Genomic DNA, 19,409 nt, shown 5'->3' on the forward strand with positions numbered 1-19,409 from the left:
TATAAACTGCTTTATTTGAAACTGTTCTCCAATGTCCATTAACGTGATATTGTTTACTTATGCATGTTCTATTTCAGCTGTATTAGCAAAAGTTATTTCAGGCTGTGCAACTGTTTCACAATGTCTTAATTTTGCTGGTATCAATAAGCATTTTTTTGTTGTATGTTGAAGACCCACCTCCGAGCCATTGAAGGTTAAAATCCTCAACTGGACTGGGAATTGAACCCGGAACACCTTGGACCAAAGATCAGAGCGCTAACAATTTAACCATGCAACTGGACAGATGAACGTGTGAAAGCAGTAGAGCACAGAAGCTATGCTGCCAAGGAATGGAGTTCTATGTTCTCCGTCACAATGTGAGAAATGTATCAAGAGACTTGTGTTGAAAAATGGCTAAAACCTGTATAGTTGATTTAGTCTATAATTTCTTGTGTTTTGTTTTTTCTATTCATCTAATAAAATATATTAGAAGCGTTATTAAATGATCCATCCTTATATTTAAAGAAAGAGTGTACTTACTAATTTGCCCTCGTAGTTCAGATCAAAATATGAATTTTGATTCTAATGATTTATGTATGCCAACTTTATGAAGAGAACAAAAATCTTTCTTCAGCATATCCACGATATGTATCCAAAATGTCATCCTGAGAATAAGGTGCCAATATGGTAGTACAATAGTACTACAAGTGTGTTGCGAGCCTGACCATAACAATCTAACCATCTTTCACAGACGTGAATGATGGTCACAAAGAACATGTTAATTTCAATGCAACAGGACAACAATATGCAAACCAAACAGAACTGGGTAGGTGAGAAATACTGGCTCATGCCAAGCCTGGTCATGTCTACTTCAAGCCTCTCATCCTCATGTCACCTACAGTGCTCCATTTTAAATAGTAAACAGAAATAGAAAGAAAGACATTGCAGGTACTCAAAAACCTCACGTTGTACAACCAAGCAGCCTAGCCACTGTTGCAACAGCGACGATGTTTTGGCTATAACTTCCCAGCGCCCATGGTATGTGCGGAGCTCCACAACCACAACCTGCATCTTCCACAGTTCATGCGGAACCTGTTGAAAGATGTCCACATTCTTCTTGGGAGCTCAAAAACAGCTGGAACATGGTTTGGATCAAAGGGGCTGGGCCACTCTGGAGCTACATGCAATTTACTGTTCTATTGAAGCCAGCCACATCCTCTCTTCAATACATTGGAGTAGGCTCTACAGATTCTGAGGTGACATCCGGTGGACTGCAATCCCCGATTAAATCTCACACAGTTTAAGTAGAGAATTACTGCATGTTCTCAGCTTTGATGTTAAGTGCAGTCTACTTTGGATAAGGATTATGTTTAAGGAGTGTCTCATTAAGATACGTTCTGAGTGTACTGTTGAGGTGCAGCAGATTCAGTTTTATTCAAACTGGCTGTAATCTTTAGTTATGGGAGCAGGGGAAAAGTGTGTACAACTTCTGCGTGGTCAAATGGTAATGGCCAATCCATCAGCATAGGCATGTAGTTTCACAAATACATTTTAAGACTGAATAAAAGAGGTTTCTTGGGCTGGCTAATGCTGTTTGACAGCATGTATTGAGGCTAGACCCAGTCTCCTCACAGTGTCACAAGCTGCTTTCAAAGTCTACAAAGACTGCAGATGTCTTAGTACCAGCCTCGATGTGAGGTGTTAGCACTAGAACCACAATTCTGCCTGAATCCGGCTTGCTCCAAGGGGATCACTCCACTGATTGCTGGCTTCAAGCTGCTGTACCACAGGCTCAGAAGTGCTATTTGACGGTACCAGTACTTGTCTACCTGGTCTTTGATTTTCCAGGTTCAGTATTACAATAATCTTGTTTTCTTTGAATTCACATGGCAAGTGAATAACCATGTACCACGCAGGCATATGTGGGAATGTTTGAGGCACAAGGAAGTGCCCAATGGCATAGCATGAGTACAACGATTATATGATGAAACTAAGTGTGTCCGGGTCAAGGATGCAAGGTCAGGTTGGTTCGAAACGAAGAGTGGAGTACAGCAAGGAAGTTGTCTTTCAGCACTTCTCTTCACAATCATAATGCATAAAGTTTTAAAAGCGGTTAAAAGAAAGGATCCAACAACTAATGCCCTGGTTTTTGCTTATGATGTAATGGTATGGGGCGAGAGAGAAGCGGAAGTACAAACTAGACTAGATCTCTGGCATGAAGCTTTTACAACCTTACGTCTCAAAATCAACAAAACGAAGACAGTTGGCTTGGTGTTCATCTAAGAATTGGAGATGAGGAGATGGATATTGTAGAGAACTTCCAGTAATTGGGTAGTATTCTGTCATCCGACAATACCATACATCAAGAGATTAGCAACAGAGAATACAGAAAGCCTCCAAATTCCATCACGCTGTACGTCAAATACTTTGGGATGAAACATTTCCATTAGTTTCCAAAATCAGCTGGTACAAAATATATCTAGTACCTACATTGACGTATGGCCTAGAAACAGCAACACTTACTGGACCAACAAAGAGTAGTTTTCATGCAACAGAAATGAAGTTCCTTCGTTCTTGTCTACAAAAAAACAAAAAATGGATAAAATAAGGAATGTGGATATCCGGCAACAGCTTGGATTGGAAAGAAGCTTGCTGGAGACTCTAGAAGTGAAGAGATTGCAATGGTATGGTCACATGAAAAGAATGGACCCTCACAGGACTCCTCGAACATACTTTGAGCACAATGTTCCTGGGAAGAGACCAAGAGGAAGACTTCGTGATGTTTGGGAAAAACAGATGATGAAGGACCTTGAAATTAGAGATGTGAACTGGCATCACATATATGAGCAGTATCTGTGGATGGATAGGACAAACTGGAGGAGGCTCGTACACAACCGCACCCGGCTTGCTGGAGCGAAGAAACGATGAAATGTGAGGAAAATACAATAGCATGCACTCCGTTTTTCCAGCAGTTGTAATAGCTTGCAATACTGACCAACTGGACGGGTCGAGCGGAAGCAGAATCACTTTTTTTCATCTCTAGGAGGTACAAACATAGGAACAATGGCAATGTTTCTGCAAGGGATCTATGGGAAATTTGGTAAAATTTCCAATAAATCTGTGTAAAGAAAGGTATCCCAAGAAATTACCTTGGAAACAAGAGTTAATGCCGAACTAAATATTGAAAAGCAGGATGTACACGAGGACAAGAGGCTTATTTACTGTACTAATGCTCTGCAAGATGTTGCAAATAAACTAATGATAAACGTTGAAAAAGACAAAGACGAGATTGCTCACAAGTTGGAGCTTGCTTCATTACGCAGACTACACCCATATTTTGTAGTACACTGTTCAGACATGATCAGGTTAAGAAAATAAAATATGTAAAAAACAAACCGACAAATATGCCAACCAACTCTTGAATGAAGACGTGCAAAAAAAGAAAAAGAAAAAAAATTCGGTAAGGACTTTGAAGCAAGCGTATGGGAACACAGGAATAATTAGGCTACTGTCCAGTTAACTTATCGCCATCATCTCTGCTTGTGCATTTTAATGTTTGGACCATAATAATTTAAATTGAAGCCAAACAATTTAAATAAGTAGATAATGCATTTTGATCATTTCAGTTTTAAAAGTTTAAACCTGAAAATAATTCTACTTGAGAAGAGTAGCCTACTTAGGAGTGGTGATGCATATGTGGGCAGGGTATAAAGTGATGACATGTGTTTACAAGTGTGGAGACTGTGAAAAGGGCACATCTTACACAACTCTTCCCAAGTTTCTTTTTACATCAGTGGCAACAATCATGATCATCACTAGCCCCACCCCCGCAAGCCACGTGAAGTGACTGACTGCCCACCTCAATATCTGTTAGTTTTTGAAAAACAAGGTACTAAAATAGACCAGAAAGTATCTTGGGCATCACAGGTTAGCGATCTACTATCACTGGTTTGACTGTTTCACTGTCCGCCAGCACTGCAACCAAGTTTATACTTTGGGACAAAACATGACAGCCTAAGTTCCTGGAAGCCAGCTGTCAATCACACCCTGCTGAGTTAAGTGATCCTTGTTTGGTGTGAGGAGGTTGTCAAACCACTTTCGACACACTCTAGAGCAGGGCCTTTCATGGTGCATGCACTGTGCACGGTGCAAAAGACGACTTCGCTTGGTCGACCAGACTGCAGACCCCCACTCCTCGATTTGGAGCAATAGCGCTGTCTCCCCCCCCCCCACGCTGTATCATTCGCTCCCCCTGTCTCCCTTTTCCTTACTTGCTCCGTAGCGCTCCAAATCCAAGCCGAGCTTAGCCGAGTAGTCCAGAGATGTCCGAGCCAAGCCGAGTGGGACCGATGCACTGTGCACAGGAACTCTGCACCACTGTTTGCGCGCGAGATTTTGGGCATTTGAGAGGCCCTGTTCTAGGGTCTTTTCCCTTTCTTCGCGTTGAGTGCAGTAGACGTAGTAAATCCTAACAGACCCCGGGCTGCCGCTGGAGAGTATTAATGTAATCTCTTGTCCCCAAGTATACTTGATTGGAACATTTTTCTCCCTGTACTGCTGTCAAAAAAAAGTATTTACTTGAATCGTGCATGTATGCTGCTGTGATTTGTTGGCTATATTTTCAACTACTTCATTTCTTTGTTTATGCATAAATAGCAGTGGGGATTTTTTTAAAAATCTTTTGTTACACTGATGTAAACAACTAAACACACTGCTGTGCATGAGTGTCCGCAGTATACACCCTGAGGAAGTTCTTTCATGTTCTGAAGAAATTCGTTCAGATGCAGATTTCAGTAGTGGTGAAAGTGCAGTGAAAGAACGACAAAGCTTCATAAGGCAGTCTCTGTGCTTTGCATATGATCTCCGCAAAGCCAAACTGTTATGTCAAATACAAATTTCACCCCAATATCCCCAGAACTAGAGCATTTTGAACATTTTATGAACAAGAAAATTTTAAGGAAGCTAACTGATTTTGTGAACAGGCAGCTGAGGTCAAACCAAAAAAATCCAACACTGATGATGCATGGCCTCATCCAAGAATCCAGCAGTTAAAAGGTTACAGGAAACCAAAAATTTGCCTTTGGGGGGGGGGAAGGTAGTTAACACACTAGTGCATCAACTGCATGCTGCTGACCCACTGCGTCGCACGACCTTGATCAGGCTTTCATGTAAATTTTGTACTAGGTAAACACATTTTATCCTGGATCTCCACATGTGCTAGCTGGGTACAGCAATTTCCCCATCTTGCTTAACAATAGAGCAGAACTCTTGCTAGAACCTCGACACAGTCTCCACACTTGACAAGAAAACAGTCTTCTCCACACTTAGTGCTAGAGAATGACAGAACTAGAAGAAACAATCCAAGACCAATACCATGACATTCCACGTGATGCGCAAGGACCTAGGACTGGAATAGAGATATTATTAGTTACATCATCACTACACTCATACCGAAAAGAGACGAGTTGCCCTCTTACCTTCTCGAGTTTCAGCTTCCTCACCATCGACATGGCTTTGTTCCACCTCCGGCGTTGCCTCCCCGTCAATCCTGAAAAGCAAACAGCAGATGATGTAAATTAATAGAGAATCCCAGCTTTCTTCTACATTTTGGCTTCCTTCTAACAAGTGAATCTCTACTTGCGTTCATAAGAATATCTAACTAACAAATCACCTTGTTAAGAAAACTGTATGGAAACAGAGCAGCAAGTTGCTAGTTTTCATCTGAAAATTCTAGACTTGTTAAATGTTTACCTCCTGTTCAACACTTCTTACCTCTCACTAGGCAGCTCCTCCGGTGAGCTAGGAGGAGGAGTCTGCTTCGCAGCCAGCTCCTCTTGCCGTTTCCTTTCCTCTTCCTCCTGGCGCCGCTTTAACTCCTTCAACTCGTACTAAAGTCAAGACCAGACAATGAGTTAACTAAAGATAGTAAATTAGTATTACACGGCCAAACATGGCCAACGTTCATTCGCCAGGAAAGTTTCCTTCATTCAGATGAGCTCCAGAGACCCTAGACAAGCTCAGCATAGGCTGAAGGTTTTACAATTTGCATTTACGTCACACTGCTAGAAATAGGTCTTATGGCAATGATGAGATGGGAAAGAGACTATGGTCATAATTAAGGTACAGTCTGAGCATTTGCCCTGTAGGGCTGGTGACAGTGAGCTCCTGTCTCCCAAATGCAAGCTGTTAGCTATGCGACCCAGCCACTGCTTGGCTGAAGAAGATTTAGGTGGAGTTATTAAAGTGCAAGGTGGCCCAAGTTAACAAGATCTGGAAAGTCAGAAAATTCATGAACACCAAACTGAGGTTGGTCAAGACTTTGATGCCACCGAGACATGGCACTATAAAGGCGGCCAACAGGAAGAGGAATGAAGCATTCGAAATGTGGATGTAAACCAACGCACCAGTTCTCTAAGAACTTACTGATAGGCTAATGAAAAAGACACTTTGGAGAAAACTCCAGATGAAACTTGTGGCAGAAGGAAAAGTGCACAGAAGCAGACAGATGCTAGTGAGAAAGTCTCTCTGCGAGGCTACACAGAGCATGGTGGAAATGTTGAAGTTCTATACTAAGATGCATGAGTGGAATAAGGAATCCCAATGAGTTGAGAGGTATGATTAAAGTCTAGTGTAATTAACAAAGAGTACTTTCAGAAAGTTCCTACCTCTTGCTGATTAACATCACAACTACAAACTGTGCTTGGCCGGATAATACAATAGCAAGATTCATTTCATTACTAGCCAATGATGGAATCATTTCTAAAAACGTGAGGCAAGATGAGTTACAAGCAAACGTCAAACACTTCAAAGAACAAATGTTATGTGTAATGCATCTGAATTAAATTTTTAAAAACCTTGCTCTACTTCCACACTGAACTGATAAAGAATAGTAAATCCTCGTTAATCTGGACAGGAGGGGGAGGATAAAATGTAAAAAGCAAAGTTTTAAAAGTTGTAACCAATCACAATGTTTGCTACTGTTGTGTTGATACTAGCTGTAACAGAAAAACTTGAAAATGTTGCACCCGTGGCTAATGTTTGTACAAAATCACAAAAATAACTGTCCTTGACATTAGTAAGAGAAAGAACGACAGAACAAACTGAAGTACGAGTGGTTTATGTTCGAATGAAATGGCACTCAGAAACTAAGTCAGGCAGCAAACTTTTTCGGGTTCAGGATGGTTTTGAAGACGCTGCAAGATAGGTTTAGACCTCTCTACAAGGCTACACAAAGATAGATGCAATGCCTGAGTAGAATAAGGAATGACAATAAGTTGAGAGGTATGATGAAAGTACTTTCAGAAATGTTTCATCATGACAAATTTTGATAATTTCCTACCTCTTGCCGATTAACATCACAACTACAAACCATACCTGGGCTGGTATGCGTTGAAAAAGACATGCACATTTTCAAACCAAAATAATTTCTAGATTAGCACATGACAACACTGTAAAGGGAAGGACCTCGTATGCTGTCATCACGTGCCATACAACTCAATTTTTTTTTTTTTTTTTTTTTTTTTTTGCTAGGGGCTTTACGTCGCACCGACAACACCGAACAACTCAATGTAGCTCTGACTACATGGCGTGCAAGGTGTCAGAGACAAATGTTTTGAAAATTATGGAAAACACATTTGAGAGAAGGGAGCAACTTGTTAGAATTCCAGAAGTCCAAGATCATGAATACCGAGCATACGATTGTAAGGGGAGTTCTACGCTGCAGGATCCAACTGAGCAACAGGAAAACTGTCTTCAAGATGTGTACATTTGTTGAAAATTAAGAAATTTATGTCAACAATTAAATTTTAAATCCATACTCTGTGTGACAATAGCTAGCATGTAGTACATATTTTACGGCCAAACTCATCACGGCTCCGTTATTGCTGTATACGAGTCATTTTGTTAATCCAGTTGGGCCCCCGCCCCCAATTAACGAGGTTTCACTGTATAGTTATTAACTTCAGCAAATTATGTTTCCAATGATCAAAATCCCATTCTGAATTTTGAATAAATCCAAATCCCTCTTTCAAGCCAAAGAAACCATTTGTAAAAATACATATTTATTTATGCCTTCATACAGTGGCAAAGTTTGATCTCTTTACTCTTTCACATACTTCTTTACCGAGATCTATATTACAGAGCAGAGCAGAGCAGCATTTACAATTTACCAATTTTAACACTGAGTGGGAACTGGAAATTTACTCCAGCTACTAAAATAAGTGGTTTATGTATAATTTCCACTGGACTGCTTTGTAATGTATCAAAAATGTTATAACTGAATGGCACTTTGAAGGGAAATATAGTGAGCAAGGTTAAGGAAGCTGATTTAAAAAAAAAAAAAACATGAGCAGGCTTTGATGTGAAGGAGGCAAACTTTCTACCCCATCACATTCTCTGTTACTACGTTTGAAACAACATTAGGCTGAGGACAACTAACATTACGACACAGTACAGAAATAAGGTGAAAAGGAAATTCTTACCTTGTTGTGATCTCCGAGGGCAGAGCCGAGGAACTCGCTCATTTCAGGAAGAAGAGGAATACAGTCGGAACCTGAGGAGTCATGGTCGCTAGAACCTGTTGAGGACTTGTGGGAATGGCTATAATGCACCACTCTTCGATGTATAGACTTGGGAGAATCCATGACAAAGAGAGCCTCGTTATCTCCTTCATGTAGATGAGGAAGAGTGGAACCATGATGGGACTGACTTAGACTGGAGTGAGATGAGACCCTAGATGTCTGCGAAGGGAGGGAGTTGTACAGAAACTCCAAAACCCCATATTGGTTGGGAGGAGTCAAGTCGTGCGATAATGCAGAGATCTGCGAATTCAACAGGGTCATCTCCTCCGAATGTAGGGCAGATAATTCTTTCCTGGGAATCAAGGGAGACACATCTGAGTTATGAGAAATGTGTTTGAGGGGATCTATGGTCTCTGCTACCATTATTTGATCTCGACTTTTTATTCTTGTGCCATGAGACAAGTCTGCTTCTTCTAAAAATACATTTTCCTCTAGGGTTGGACTGACAGGCTCGGACTTGTTATAACTCCAATCAGAATCCCATAAAAATGAACGAAGTCGTTCAACAGGTCCTCTACCAGTCTGTGTTTCACCCATTGACCTGTCGTTTGTGAAGTACAATATCTTTGTGCCAGTAGAAGTGAATTCTCGTCTGTATTTGCGCCTGTTAGGATTGTAAAACCTCTCACAGTCTAGTAATATGGCTCTAATCATGTCCTCCAAAGTTCTCTGGAACCTCTTCTTGGTTCGCGGTGGAAGGGATTGATTTGCAATGTTCCAGTACCCCTCAGGTGGACAGGGAGGGATAAAATATGAGGTAGGATAGGGTTGGTCATGCAAGGGATGGACATGAGCAAGAGTTAGCCCGTCACCAAACTGAGGGGGAGTCTCATACTATGAACAAGAAAACAACCACATGCAACAAACAAGCTTTATTAGACAACAAGTACTGTACTGTGAATGGTAGTCCAAAGGAAGTTCTGGTCATCTCTGTAGATACATTTTGTACCCATTCCATTACTCTGAATTTCCAGTTTAATGCATAAACCCCTTAACTTCTGTAATGTTTTGTGTTGATACACTAAAATACTATAATAGTACAACAAGTTCCAAAAGTTACATCTTTTTGTTTAATTCTTAGCCCATTGCCTAAAATGGTTGTCTGTATTATTTTTTCTAAGTTTTGGTTTGCATCTTTTAATTTTGTTTGGATACATTCGTTGGTCTACTTGAAATAAAAACATGTGCAGCTGCAAAACACACAGGAAAAGAAACCTTCAATTTGTTTCAATAATTCTTTTCCCTCAGTTTTCCTTTAAAAGCTGAAAGTTCTTAGAAAAAAAAAGTATGAAAAAGCACGGAAGACCTGTTTACTGCAGGAACACTTGAGTTGCAAATTCCAAAAAAATATTTTAAAACAAAAATTCTGAAGTTGGAAGAAAAACTGCTATGAAAGATAAACTTGAAACTTGGCCACACATTCTCCATTTCGTATCTTCCTGAAACTCATTACAATAACATTCCACCGATGCCCGCTATTAGTCATCAATCTAATGTTCATCTTGACCTGTTTGTTCATAGTGTTTGATTCACTTCCTAAATGGCACAGGAATGACAAGCTTCCTGATCTAGGCATATGCAAGCATTTTAAAGACAGCTTAGAATTTTTGTTTTCTTCTTCTGCATAAGAGAATTGTTCAGTGGTAATAATGTGTTTGCCTGTTTTAAGTGATGTAAGTTGGAATCAATATGCTAGTGAATGGTAAATCTGCCATTTATTTTTGTTTTTATACATAGTACAATATTTAATTTGGTAAAGACCTAGTACATGCATTTCTGTGTTATAAGGTAATTCTTTGATTTGGAGTTCAACATCCACTTTAATATTAAGCTGGTTTTGGTGATTTTACCATTAAAAGGAAAGTTCACAAGTCCATCCCTGCTAAGTTCACCTTCCAGTAATTCAGAAATGAAACTTCAGTTCATATCACTAAATGTAGAAGTAAATTTTTAAAACAAAACATGTTTTAATTATTTTCATCTCACTACCTCGGAACACACATTCACTATACAACATGTTAGAGCTACAAAAGTACATGCACAAAACTACACAAAAAGTCATGCAAAATAGGAGTGGTTAAACATATCTGGTTACAGGAAATTAGGGAAGCAGAAAATGTTACACTATAATCCTACTGAAAATGAGCCATTTCATCAGAGTTGCACGCACTGAATCTACTTCAGATCACACGACTGCCCAGCACACAGGCAAACAAACAACTCTCAAAATGAAAACTGACTTAGAAATTGAAAAAACTCACTTGGCATGCTCAATAACCATTACAGATATCGGAAAATTACTTGTACACATCCCCACTCCACCAAATTCAGCACAACTCGTTCTAACGATTGTATTTCAGAGGAAGGAATGTGAAAGCCTGGCCAGGCGGGATGGAATGGACTCCAGAGCAGTACCCGAACGCAGAGCGTCAGGCAGAAAAAAAATTACTTCCTACAAGGAACAATGACTACCCTTGAAAGAGGATACATAATGACACTGGAATTCCATTACAAGAGGTGGATCAGCAACAAAGATATACCGTACCAAGCTGCATCAATAGAATGGCTCACAAAGGATCTTGCAAGGGACCTTTATTAGATTAAATATGGCTGGTGAGGAAACCTGCTCGCTATCCTCCCTGGACAAAGGACCACCAAACATGGAGGAAATTCACAGCAAGTTATCAGTTCCAGTGCTGATAACTTATGATTATGGTGGTGAAACTGAGTGAACAACCAACCAACCAATCAAATAAATAAATAAATAAATAAATAAATAAATAAATAAATAAATACAAGAGTGGGCGAGTTGCTAAATAAAAAGCAAACTTTACATTACGAAGGATATGCTATTTTGGAATGCAATGGGAAAATGCAACACGCAAGAAAGCAACATGTAAATTTTTGTATTTGCTTAAAGAGAAACAAGAGGATACAACATACTAAGCTTTCAAATGAAGTCAGAGTAGAGGCCATGAATATGGCAGTAAGGATCAGCCTCTTAGTAAACTGGTACTATGACTGGCCTAATACCTTGTAAAGAAAGACATGGGCCCTGCAGCCTCCATTAGTGGAAGACAGAATAAGAATGGTGGTAGTCATTGTCGACTATTGTGAGGTAAAGGGAGGGGGAAGATGAGCAAAAAAGCATAATGGTCGTTACTTAGACCTGAGCATCCAGATTATCTAACGGCAAGTGGGTGACAAGATGAAGCTGGATGTATGGGGACAGAGAAACCTGGGTACTGCGATGGCCACACATTTGTTTGAATGGAGTGTTTGCTGTCCGCTGACTGCCGACTTTATCAAAACTCAGTTCAGTGGGACGCAACTTCAAAGTTAGATTTCTTGCAAATTTGTGGGCAAATGGCAGACATCAACATCTACAATGTATTTGTTTTTGAAGTGTTATCTCTGGAAATAAGGTTTCTGTCCTGCAGCAACACACCCCTCTCTAAACAACCAGAGAAACAAGGAAATGCCATTTGGTCCTTGTTTCGCTGACTGAAATCCTGACATTCACCTCCCCGCGGTAGAGAGGGTGCAACGACTGCATATAAAAATTATATTTTATATGCAGGCGGCTAACGAATGAAGGGACTGATTATCTCCCGGTATAAGGAGATCCCCTATACCAAGTGCCAATAGTCTCTTTGAGAGTGGATGAGCGGGTATGGGTAAGGGCACTCTATTATCCTGGGGACAAGAAATTGTTCCCAAAGGTGGAAGAACCAGTTTGGTCAACGGCATTAGGATGCAGACAACAAGAAACCACTGCATTAAAGATCCTGAGAGATATTCCAATAAATTCACATGGCATGGCTGCAACGTCAAGATCAGAGCTGGTCGCGTGGTTCGTCAACCTCTGTTCGGAGACGTCGTCTTAAGAACAAGAAGCAACACACCATCGTGCATTCCACCATTAAGAGCAGTTATGCGATAGTAGCAATTCAGATGTTGATTTTGTGTCACCATGGGAAGATCCAAATCACTGTTGCCCAAGAGAACAAGATTGTGGCCAATGTTCAGGCTGGGAAGAGAAGGATGGAAGATGTAATTTTTTTTCTGTGGAACCTATCCAAGGAATCCACAATTCCATCCCAAAGGGCTTCTGACAGTACCACAAGATGAAAAAGAATTTTGTATAGATTTATTTTTAAAGAGTAAATTCTCGTATTTGCCTGATCTTAAATTGAACCTGTAGGTACCCTTATCACTATATGAAATGAACTCTCTCTGAATTTGATGGAAATACAGAGGTGTACAAGCCAGTCAATACACAAAGTACTCTGAACTGTTCTTGTTAGATATGTACTGTAGTTATGCGCATGTTACTTGTTTAGTGAAACACACACCATGGAGTCAACACCTGCCAAACATCAACATCCAGACAACTTCACATCAAAATGAAATGACGTCCATCTTCCAAAGACATCACACAAATCTTCTCGAAGGGAACTACTGTCACATGATAGTTTTATTTTAATCTTGACCCAATATTTTATATTTGCAAAATTATCCAAAAAAAAAAAAAAAAAAAGTTACACAGAAGTTTTAAATGAGATTTCTTTTTTGCTCAATCATGCTTAAACTCTAAGACCAATTGAGCAAAATTTGGTATGGATATATCTAAGATATATGAGCCTACTCTGATTTTTCAATAACTAATTTAATGTATGTACATATTTACCTGTTAAACAAAATAATAGACAAATGGTTACTCTTATTACAAAATGAAACCTAGAATGTGAACTTAGAATTCAGTTTTATTACTGTCTCTCATGGTTCTCAAGGAAATGACACTTTCACAAGTTAACACAGTGCCAGCTCTCAGGTCCACGTAAAAATCCCTGACCTGGCCAGGAATCGAACCTGGGGCTTCCGGGTAAGAGGCAAGCACGCTACCCCTACACCAAGGGGCTGGCAAACTAATTCACAGAGCTATTAATTAAACTCATGGCTTACACATCAATGAAGTTTACGACTACTGTAGGCCCATCAACAACTAGAATGGTTCTATACTTGAAATTCCAACATCCAACTTCCTTGAATCCTTATTCAAACTGAAAGATTCTTCCACACCTGGGAACATACTTAAAAGTTTGGGCTTCCTTACAGATGGCAATTAGCAAATTGATACTATGACAATCATTTTACTTCCTTACAAACATCCTTGCTAAAGAAATTCACTGCCATTTGAATGAAGTTTCTATCGCTATTAGTTTCTGAAATAAGGTAGTTCGAAATTTCATACTTGCTACCACTGCCACTAACATTAAGTGTGTGTAATGCAGAGGAAGGAAGAGCTATTCTTACTTTATCAAACATCTCAGCAGACCGAGAGTGAGGTACAGCTGTCAACATGAGAGAGTTGTGTAAGCCAAGGGAGAGAGGAAGAACCAGTGAACATCATTGACTGTTAAGAAATGTGTCCTATTTCAGTTATCTGCAGAGTAGCGTATTAAACACGTGGGTATGCAGCTTGTCTGCTCGTAAAGTTTCAAGGGAACCGCAGTAATAATAATAGACAAGTGATTCACACTGAATTGTAAACCACACGAGTCCATTTAATTTGTTACAAATGCAGCTGAATCTTGCATTTCAGAAAATGCAGTCTAGTGCCATAAAATCTCCTCTCAGGCACTAGCTCTTTCCTCATCTGCAAATCCAAGATGGAACGTGATCCATGAATCACTAACCCTCTGGAGCTGATATGGATCCTATCCCCTAGACAGATGTTGACTCATGGTATGATATGGAGTGTGCAGTGAACTTATCAGTGCAGAGTCTTCAGAGTAGGGGTAATATCGTTCAGCGTAGTAGGCCTGGTCATCTCGCAGTCCCAGCCTCTTGGCTTGCTCACGTAACTCCAGCTTCGTTGCAACAGACACGTGCACATCATGCTCAGTGCAATGGACAAAATAACACTAAAAATAGTTTTTGTCTCGTACAACTCTGAAGAGAAAATACATTTTCTTCTCTATGACAGAATAATACCAGACTTACTTGCGTACAGCCAATTAATAAGTAGAACTAGAAATATGCCTTAAACATCCAGTGGTATGTCGAGCATTATTCCTTAAATATTTTATAACTAACATACGTAATGTAAAACAAGTGTCAGTGAGAGAGGAACAAATGTGAGAAGAGGGAGCTGCCGTCTCCCCTTAATCAAACCCAGCTCCACTACATCTACTTCTCAGCCTCCCAACTTCAACAGATCCTCAGTCTTGATGTCAAAAGTGTAGGACAAGAAGAAAGAAAGTTACACAGAGACGAAGAGGGGAGGCTTTCTTTTTATCCACCACTTCCTACATAAAGACTTAAGACCTCTCATGATAAAGGAATGGATTTAGAACTGGGACTGATGAAAGAACGAGTTCATTACAAGACGTGGAGATTGCCCTCATCTCCTCTTTCTATTGTTCCCTTTCCCCAGACCAATGTTCCTACATCTCTCTCTTTAAATAAATAAATCAATCAATCAATCAATAAATCAATAAATAAATAAATACATAAATATTTACATAAATAAATAAATAAATAAATAAATAAATATCCAATTCTACCATGTTATGCACAAGAGGCATAGGCTACACGCAAGTAAATGTGGGATATTACCAGGTACTTTGCTTGCATGCAGGGATCACTGGGATGGACAGGTTTGCTCACTCTTCCATATACCACAAGTTCCACACAGAAGGGCCAGCAGTTTTCACACTATAAAGTAGTCTCTGAACACAGAAATAGAAGTATGAGTAAAATGTCTGAGGAACAAATTCGAGGAATGAAAAAAAAAAAAAAAAAAAAAAAAAAAAATTATTGCTGAATGAGCAAAAATGAAGTAGCCTATCCACTGTCATTTGTTTGACACTAGTAGCAAAGAGAACTGTTCAGTTATATCAGGCTAGTTTTCAATGCAAATTATCCCTTATTCACCTTTATCATGTACAGAAAATTCTAACTCAGCTGAGCACATGAATGACAGACTGTGGGTGCAATTTTTGTATCTCCCCGATTGCTGTGCAATTATTTTGTGTGTGTGTGTGTGTGTGTGTGTGTGTGTGTGTGTGTGTGTGTGTGTGTGTGTGTGTGTGCGCGCGCGCGCGCGCGCGCGTGTGATTACTAGGGAACAGATTTTTATGTGCTAAGAATGTGAAAATTATTTTTTATGTGCTGAAAAACTTAAAAATGTGTGATAAGAAATTAAATTTATTTTCCTTTAAATATTACATAACTACTCGTGCTTAAGAAGTAAATACGTATAATGTTTCGTATTTGAATATGGTGCTACTGAACGTGCACCTTAAGGCACATTGGTGTCTGTGTATGGAAACGTGCAGTATGGTATATTAATTTATGATATGCCAGAGTGGATATTATGAATGGTTATTTTTTTTAAAAGGTAATTTTATTTCAATATGCCTAAAGCAACCCATCTTCTTTCAAAAAAATGGTACCAGTTCGTGCTCACCCATCACACTCTGGAATATTAGTTGCTAGAAGTAGTCTCAGAATTGCAGTGAACAACAAAGGTCATCTCCAAATTTTCCCTCACAAATGCATGTCGATTATCTTTAAAGAATGCCTTATACTGCGAAAACAATCGCTTCACATCACAGGAAGTCAGACGTGCATAATTAAAGACAGGAATGTCACCAACGCTAACGCCATCAATTCCGCCAACATGAGCACCCTCTAATACATTAGAAATTTGGCACATTGTTTGAAATCCTCTGTTTTTCCTGAACAAATTTTGATATTTGACCTTTAACAGTCTCTGTACCTCCGAAGCCTGGAGTGAATATAATTTACTTTCAACAGCGTGCACTTCCTTCACTGTTTCGGACAACAGGTTAGTGGATTTTTTCAAGTATGTCTATAGTTTTACACAAGGAGCTTAGATTGGCAGATATAAACTTCAAATCATTTTTCAAGAGCTGTCTTTGAGTATCTCTTGAAGAATCTCAATTGACGACGCGTAGGTTTTACCTAGCGCATTCGCAATGGATGCAAAACTTTCAAAATTGTCTGCGTAGTATAGCACAGCGCTAAACCAGGTACCCCACTGCGTAACAATAGGCAGAGGAGGTAGCGCAAAATCTGGGTTTTTCTCTTTAAACAGATCAATTCTTGAGGGTGCTTTTACATAGACTTTTTTGCCATTAGATGCTAATTTATCCACTTGAGGATACTGAGCCTGCACAGTTTCACATAACCTGTGTAGAGCATGAACAATGCAAGTTACATGTATCATTCATTCGGAAAGCTCACAGAAAGGCCTTCAGCTGCCTTTTTCATGTAAGCTGCACTATCAAGTAAGGAAAAGCATTACATGGTCGTATTTTGTACCTTTTAGCCAAAGTAAGTGAATGGCTTCATTGAATAATGAAGCTACAGTGACATGGTTTGCAGCAAGCATTTCTTTACACGCTAGCAAATAATGTTCACAAGCAGTTTTGTCATTCTTCAACACACCAACTGCAACATTTCCTACTTTTCTGCCACTTGAATCAGTGATTTCGTCAATGCTCACCCACAGTTTTTCGCTATCACAAACTGCCCGAATTTTCTGTAAAGTTTCTTCGCAACATTTTGGAAGATAGTTTTTCCTTAATGTGGATTCATCTGGAGGCTCAAAATTAATGTACTTTGTTAGAAAATTTCTCAGTCCCAGATTATTTATTTTGCCAAGAGGAATGTTGGCGCAAACAAATGCTCTGCACACATCTAAATAATACTGGGAATATTTAGATGGGCCTGCATTTGAAGTACCTGGTTCAGCTATTGGTAACTGTCACGAACGCACACATGAAGCAGCCGCAGTATGCTTATTTCCAGACAAATCCTGGGTTACTTGAGAACACTGATCTGCACTTACTGCTTTACCACACGGTTGGCAAAACAATACTTTTCCATCGGTAGTGAAAATGCTTTTAAATTCCACTACATATTGTTGAAGACGCGACCTTATACTCGACTTGTCTTTTGGCATTATTTTGCAGGTTACGAGGCAAGCATTTACGGTGAATCACTGTTTCAATAAAAAGAATAGCAGTGGACACTGAAGGAAATATTTCTTACAAATCCATACAAAATCACACAACCACGGGAATGATATATATAGACCCGAACAGCTAACCTTACTCTTAGGAGTGATGAAATCCCAGTACCTAATGGTGGGACAATATTCTTCCCAGTCTCCCATGTCGTACGGTATCACGCCATCTTATCTCTCCGCGATTGCCTTTCGCTGATATTCTATAAACAAAACCGGAGCAGGCCGACTCATAAAAGAGAGTTGGAATGACATCATGCAAGGAAACATCTTGTGCAGTAAATCAAATCGCTGTCTAAATGTGACGACGTAGCCAGTGACCAGCAAGTTTTAGTAATTCTGAAGGGAAGTCTATAAATAGCCGAAACATTCAGATACATGATGTTAAACACACCGTTAAAAACAATACTGTAATCGTAAAATGAAAATATGAGCATTATTTTATAACACAGAAGCATTTAAAATTTTATTGATTAACAAATATTGCCAATTTATGTGCTTATTATAGATTTTCTTAAAATATGTATTTACATTTTTAAAATGTGAAAATTATGTGTTTTTATGTAAAATAAGATTAAGTTTTTACACTTCAGGATGCACAATAGGAATAATGAACTTTGTAACTTGTGTTAAAACTTACGCTAAAAAATTCCGCTCCCTAGTGATTACTCTATATTCGTATTGTTAATGTACTGCATCTCTCACTGCAAGTAAATAAAGCTATTACTTTTTTTAAATGGAAAAAAGAAAATTAAATGTACTAAAATGGTACTCTGAATGACCGTTAGTTTCATTCCTGATTCATGAGGGAGATGACCACCTCTGTTCAGGAGCTACACTGGCCTTGAGGCCATCAATCATGTGTCGTGCAGTGGCCATGACTTGTGTTCGAACCAGTATAACAGTGGGAACCACCCAGAGTTACACCTTCAGGAACTATAATGAAGATTGGTGGTGAAGGAATCTACTGTGGACTATGAACATGGACAACCACAGAAAACATCCACTCTGCTCTGTACTCTGAATGCAAAATATATTCTTACTTTACCCTTATTTAAACAATCACCATAATTTTAAACAAGAAAAGGACATTCAAAACGAGATTAACCGAAGTGTCACAATAAGAGCTGGTCCGCCACGCTGCGATCAGTGCGAGGATGACTTGTTCCTCTGTGAACAGGTACTCCAGCTCTTAGTCTGGGTGTGAGAACTGATGCCTCCCACCTCCTCAAAAAGTGGAAATATTCCCCAGGTCTCCCGATGACAAATTTGCCAATAAGTCCTTACAATTTTTTGTTCCATAAATATTACAACTTACCCTTATGTGACAGGCAAAATATTATAACGTGTCAAACTTATGCCAGACCTGAAGTTGGCTGTATTATGCTCTAGATGGATCTTACAAGCGATATCGATCAACTGTTATCTAACAAATAAGTAGTAAAATCAAAGATTAACCTACGTTATTCCTACTTACGCAGAATGGCAACAGGCAACACAGTGCACACAAAATTTGCTCTCACTTGCATGTTGTCGTATTGAATTTATAATGTATTCAGCTGTCTTGCTAATACGAAATTTATCTGTAAATACAAAGTCACTCAAATCAGTCTCCCAAAACCTCACTGTGGTCTCCTTCAAAATTCTTCATTACTGCTACTAGAGTTCATTATCCTCACGAGAATATAAACTGCAGAAAATTCATAAAAATTAGTTATATACACATTTCAGGCTACATTTAAAGGATTGCTTGTCACCTCTGCAATTACAATTCTACGAATTTGTAAATCAGT

At 39.3% G+C, this 19,409-nt stretch overlaps 1 protein-coding gene across 11 annotated transcripts in view; it reads right to left on the reverse strand.

Moving 5' to 3' along the window:
* Positions 1-19,409, reverse strand: part of beta-Spec (spectrin beta chain) — a 636,597-nt gene that overhangs the window by 76,555 nt on the left and 540,633 nt on the right. For 10 of the 11 annotated variants that reach the window (XM_067155517.2, XM_067155514.2, XM_067155515.2 and 7 more), the window contains 2 exons: positions 5,752-5,867; positions 5,457-5,527 (listed from right to left, as the gene is read on the reverse strand). In XM_067155517.2, coding sequence (XP_067011618.1) covers positions 5,457-5,527; positions 5,752-5,867 — 187 coding nt within the window. Of the gene's footprint in view, positions 1-5,456; positions 5,528-5,751; positions 5,868-14,263; positions 14,432-19,409 lie in introns of those variants that run through there. The other variant, XM_067155518.2, reaches the window with a different exon arrangement.

Source organism: Anabrus simplex, chromosome 11, assembly GCF_040414725.1.
Source record: "Anabrus simplex isolate iqAnaSimp1 chromosome 11, ASM4041472v1, whole genome shotgun sequence".
In the NCBI taxonomy this organism is placed as follows: domain Eukaryota; kingdom Metazoa; phylum Arthropoda; class Insecta; order Orthoptera; family Tettigoniidae; genus Anabrus; species Anabrus simplex.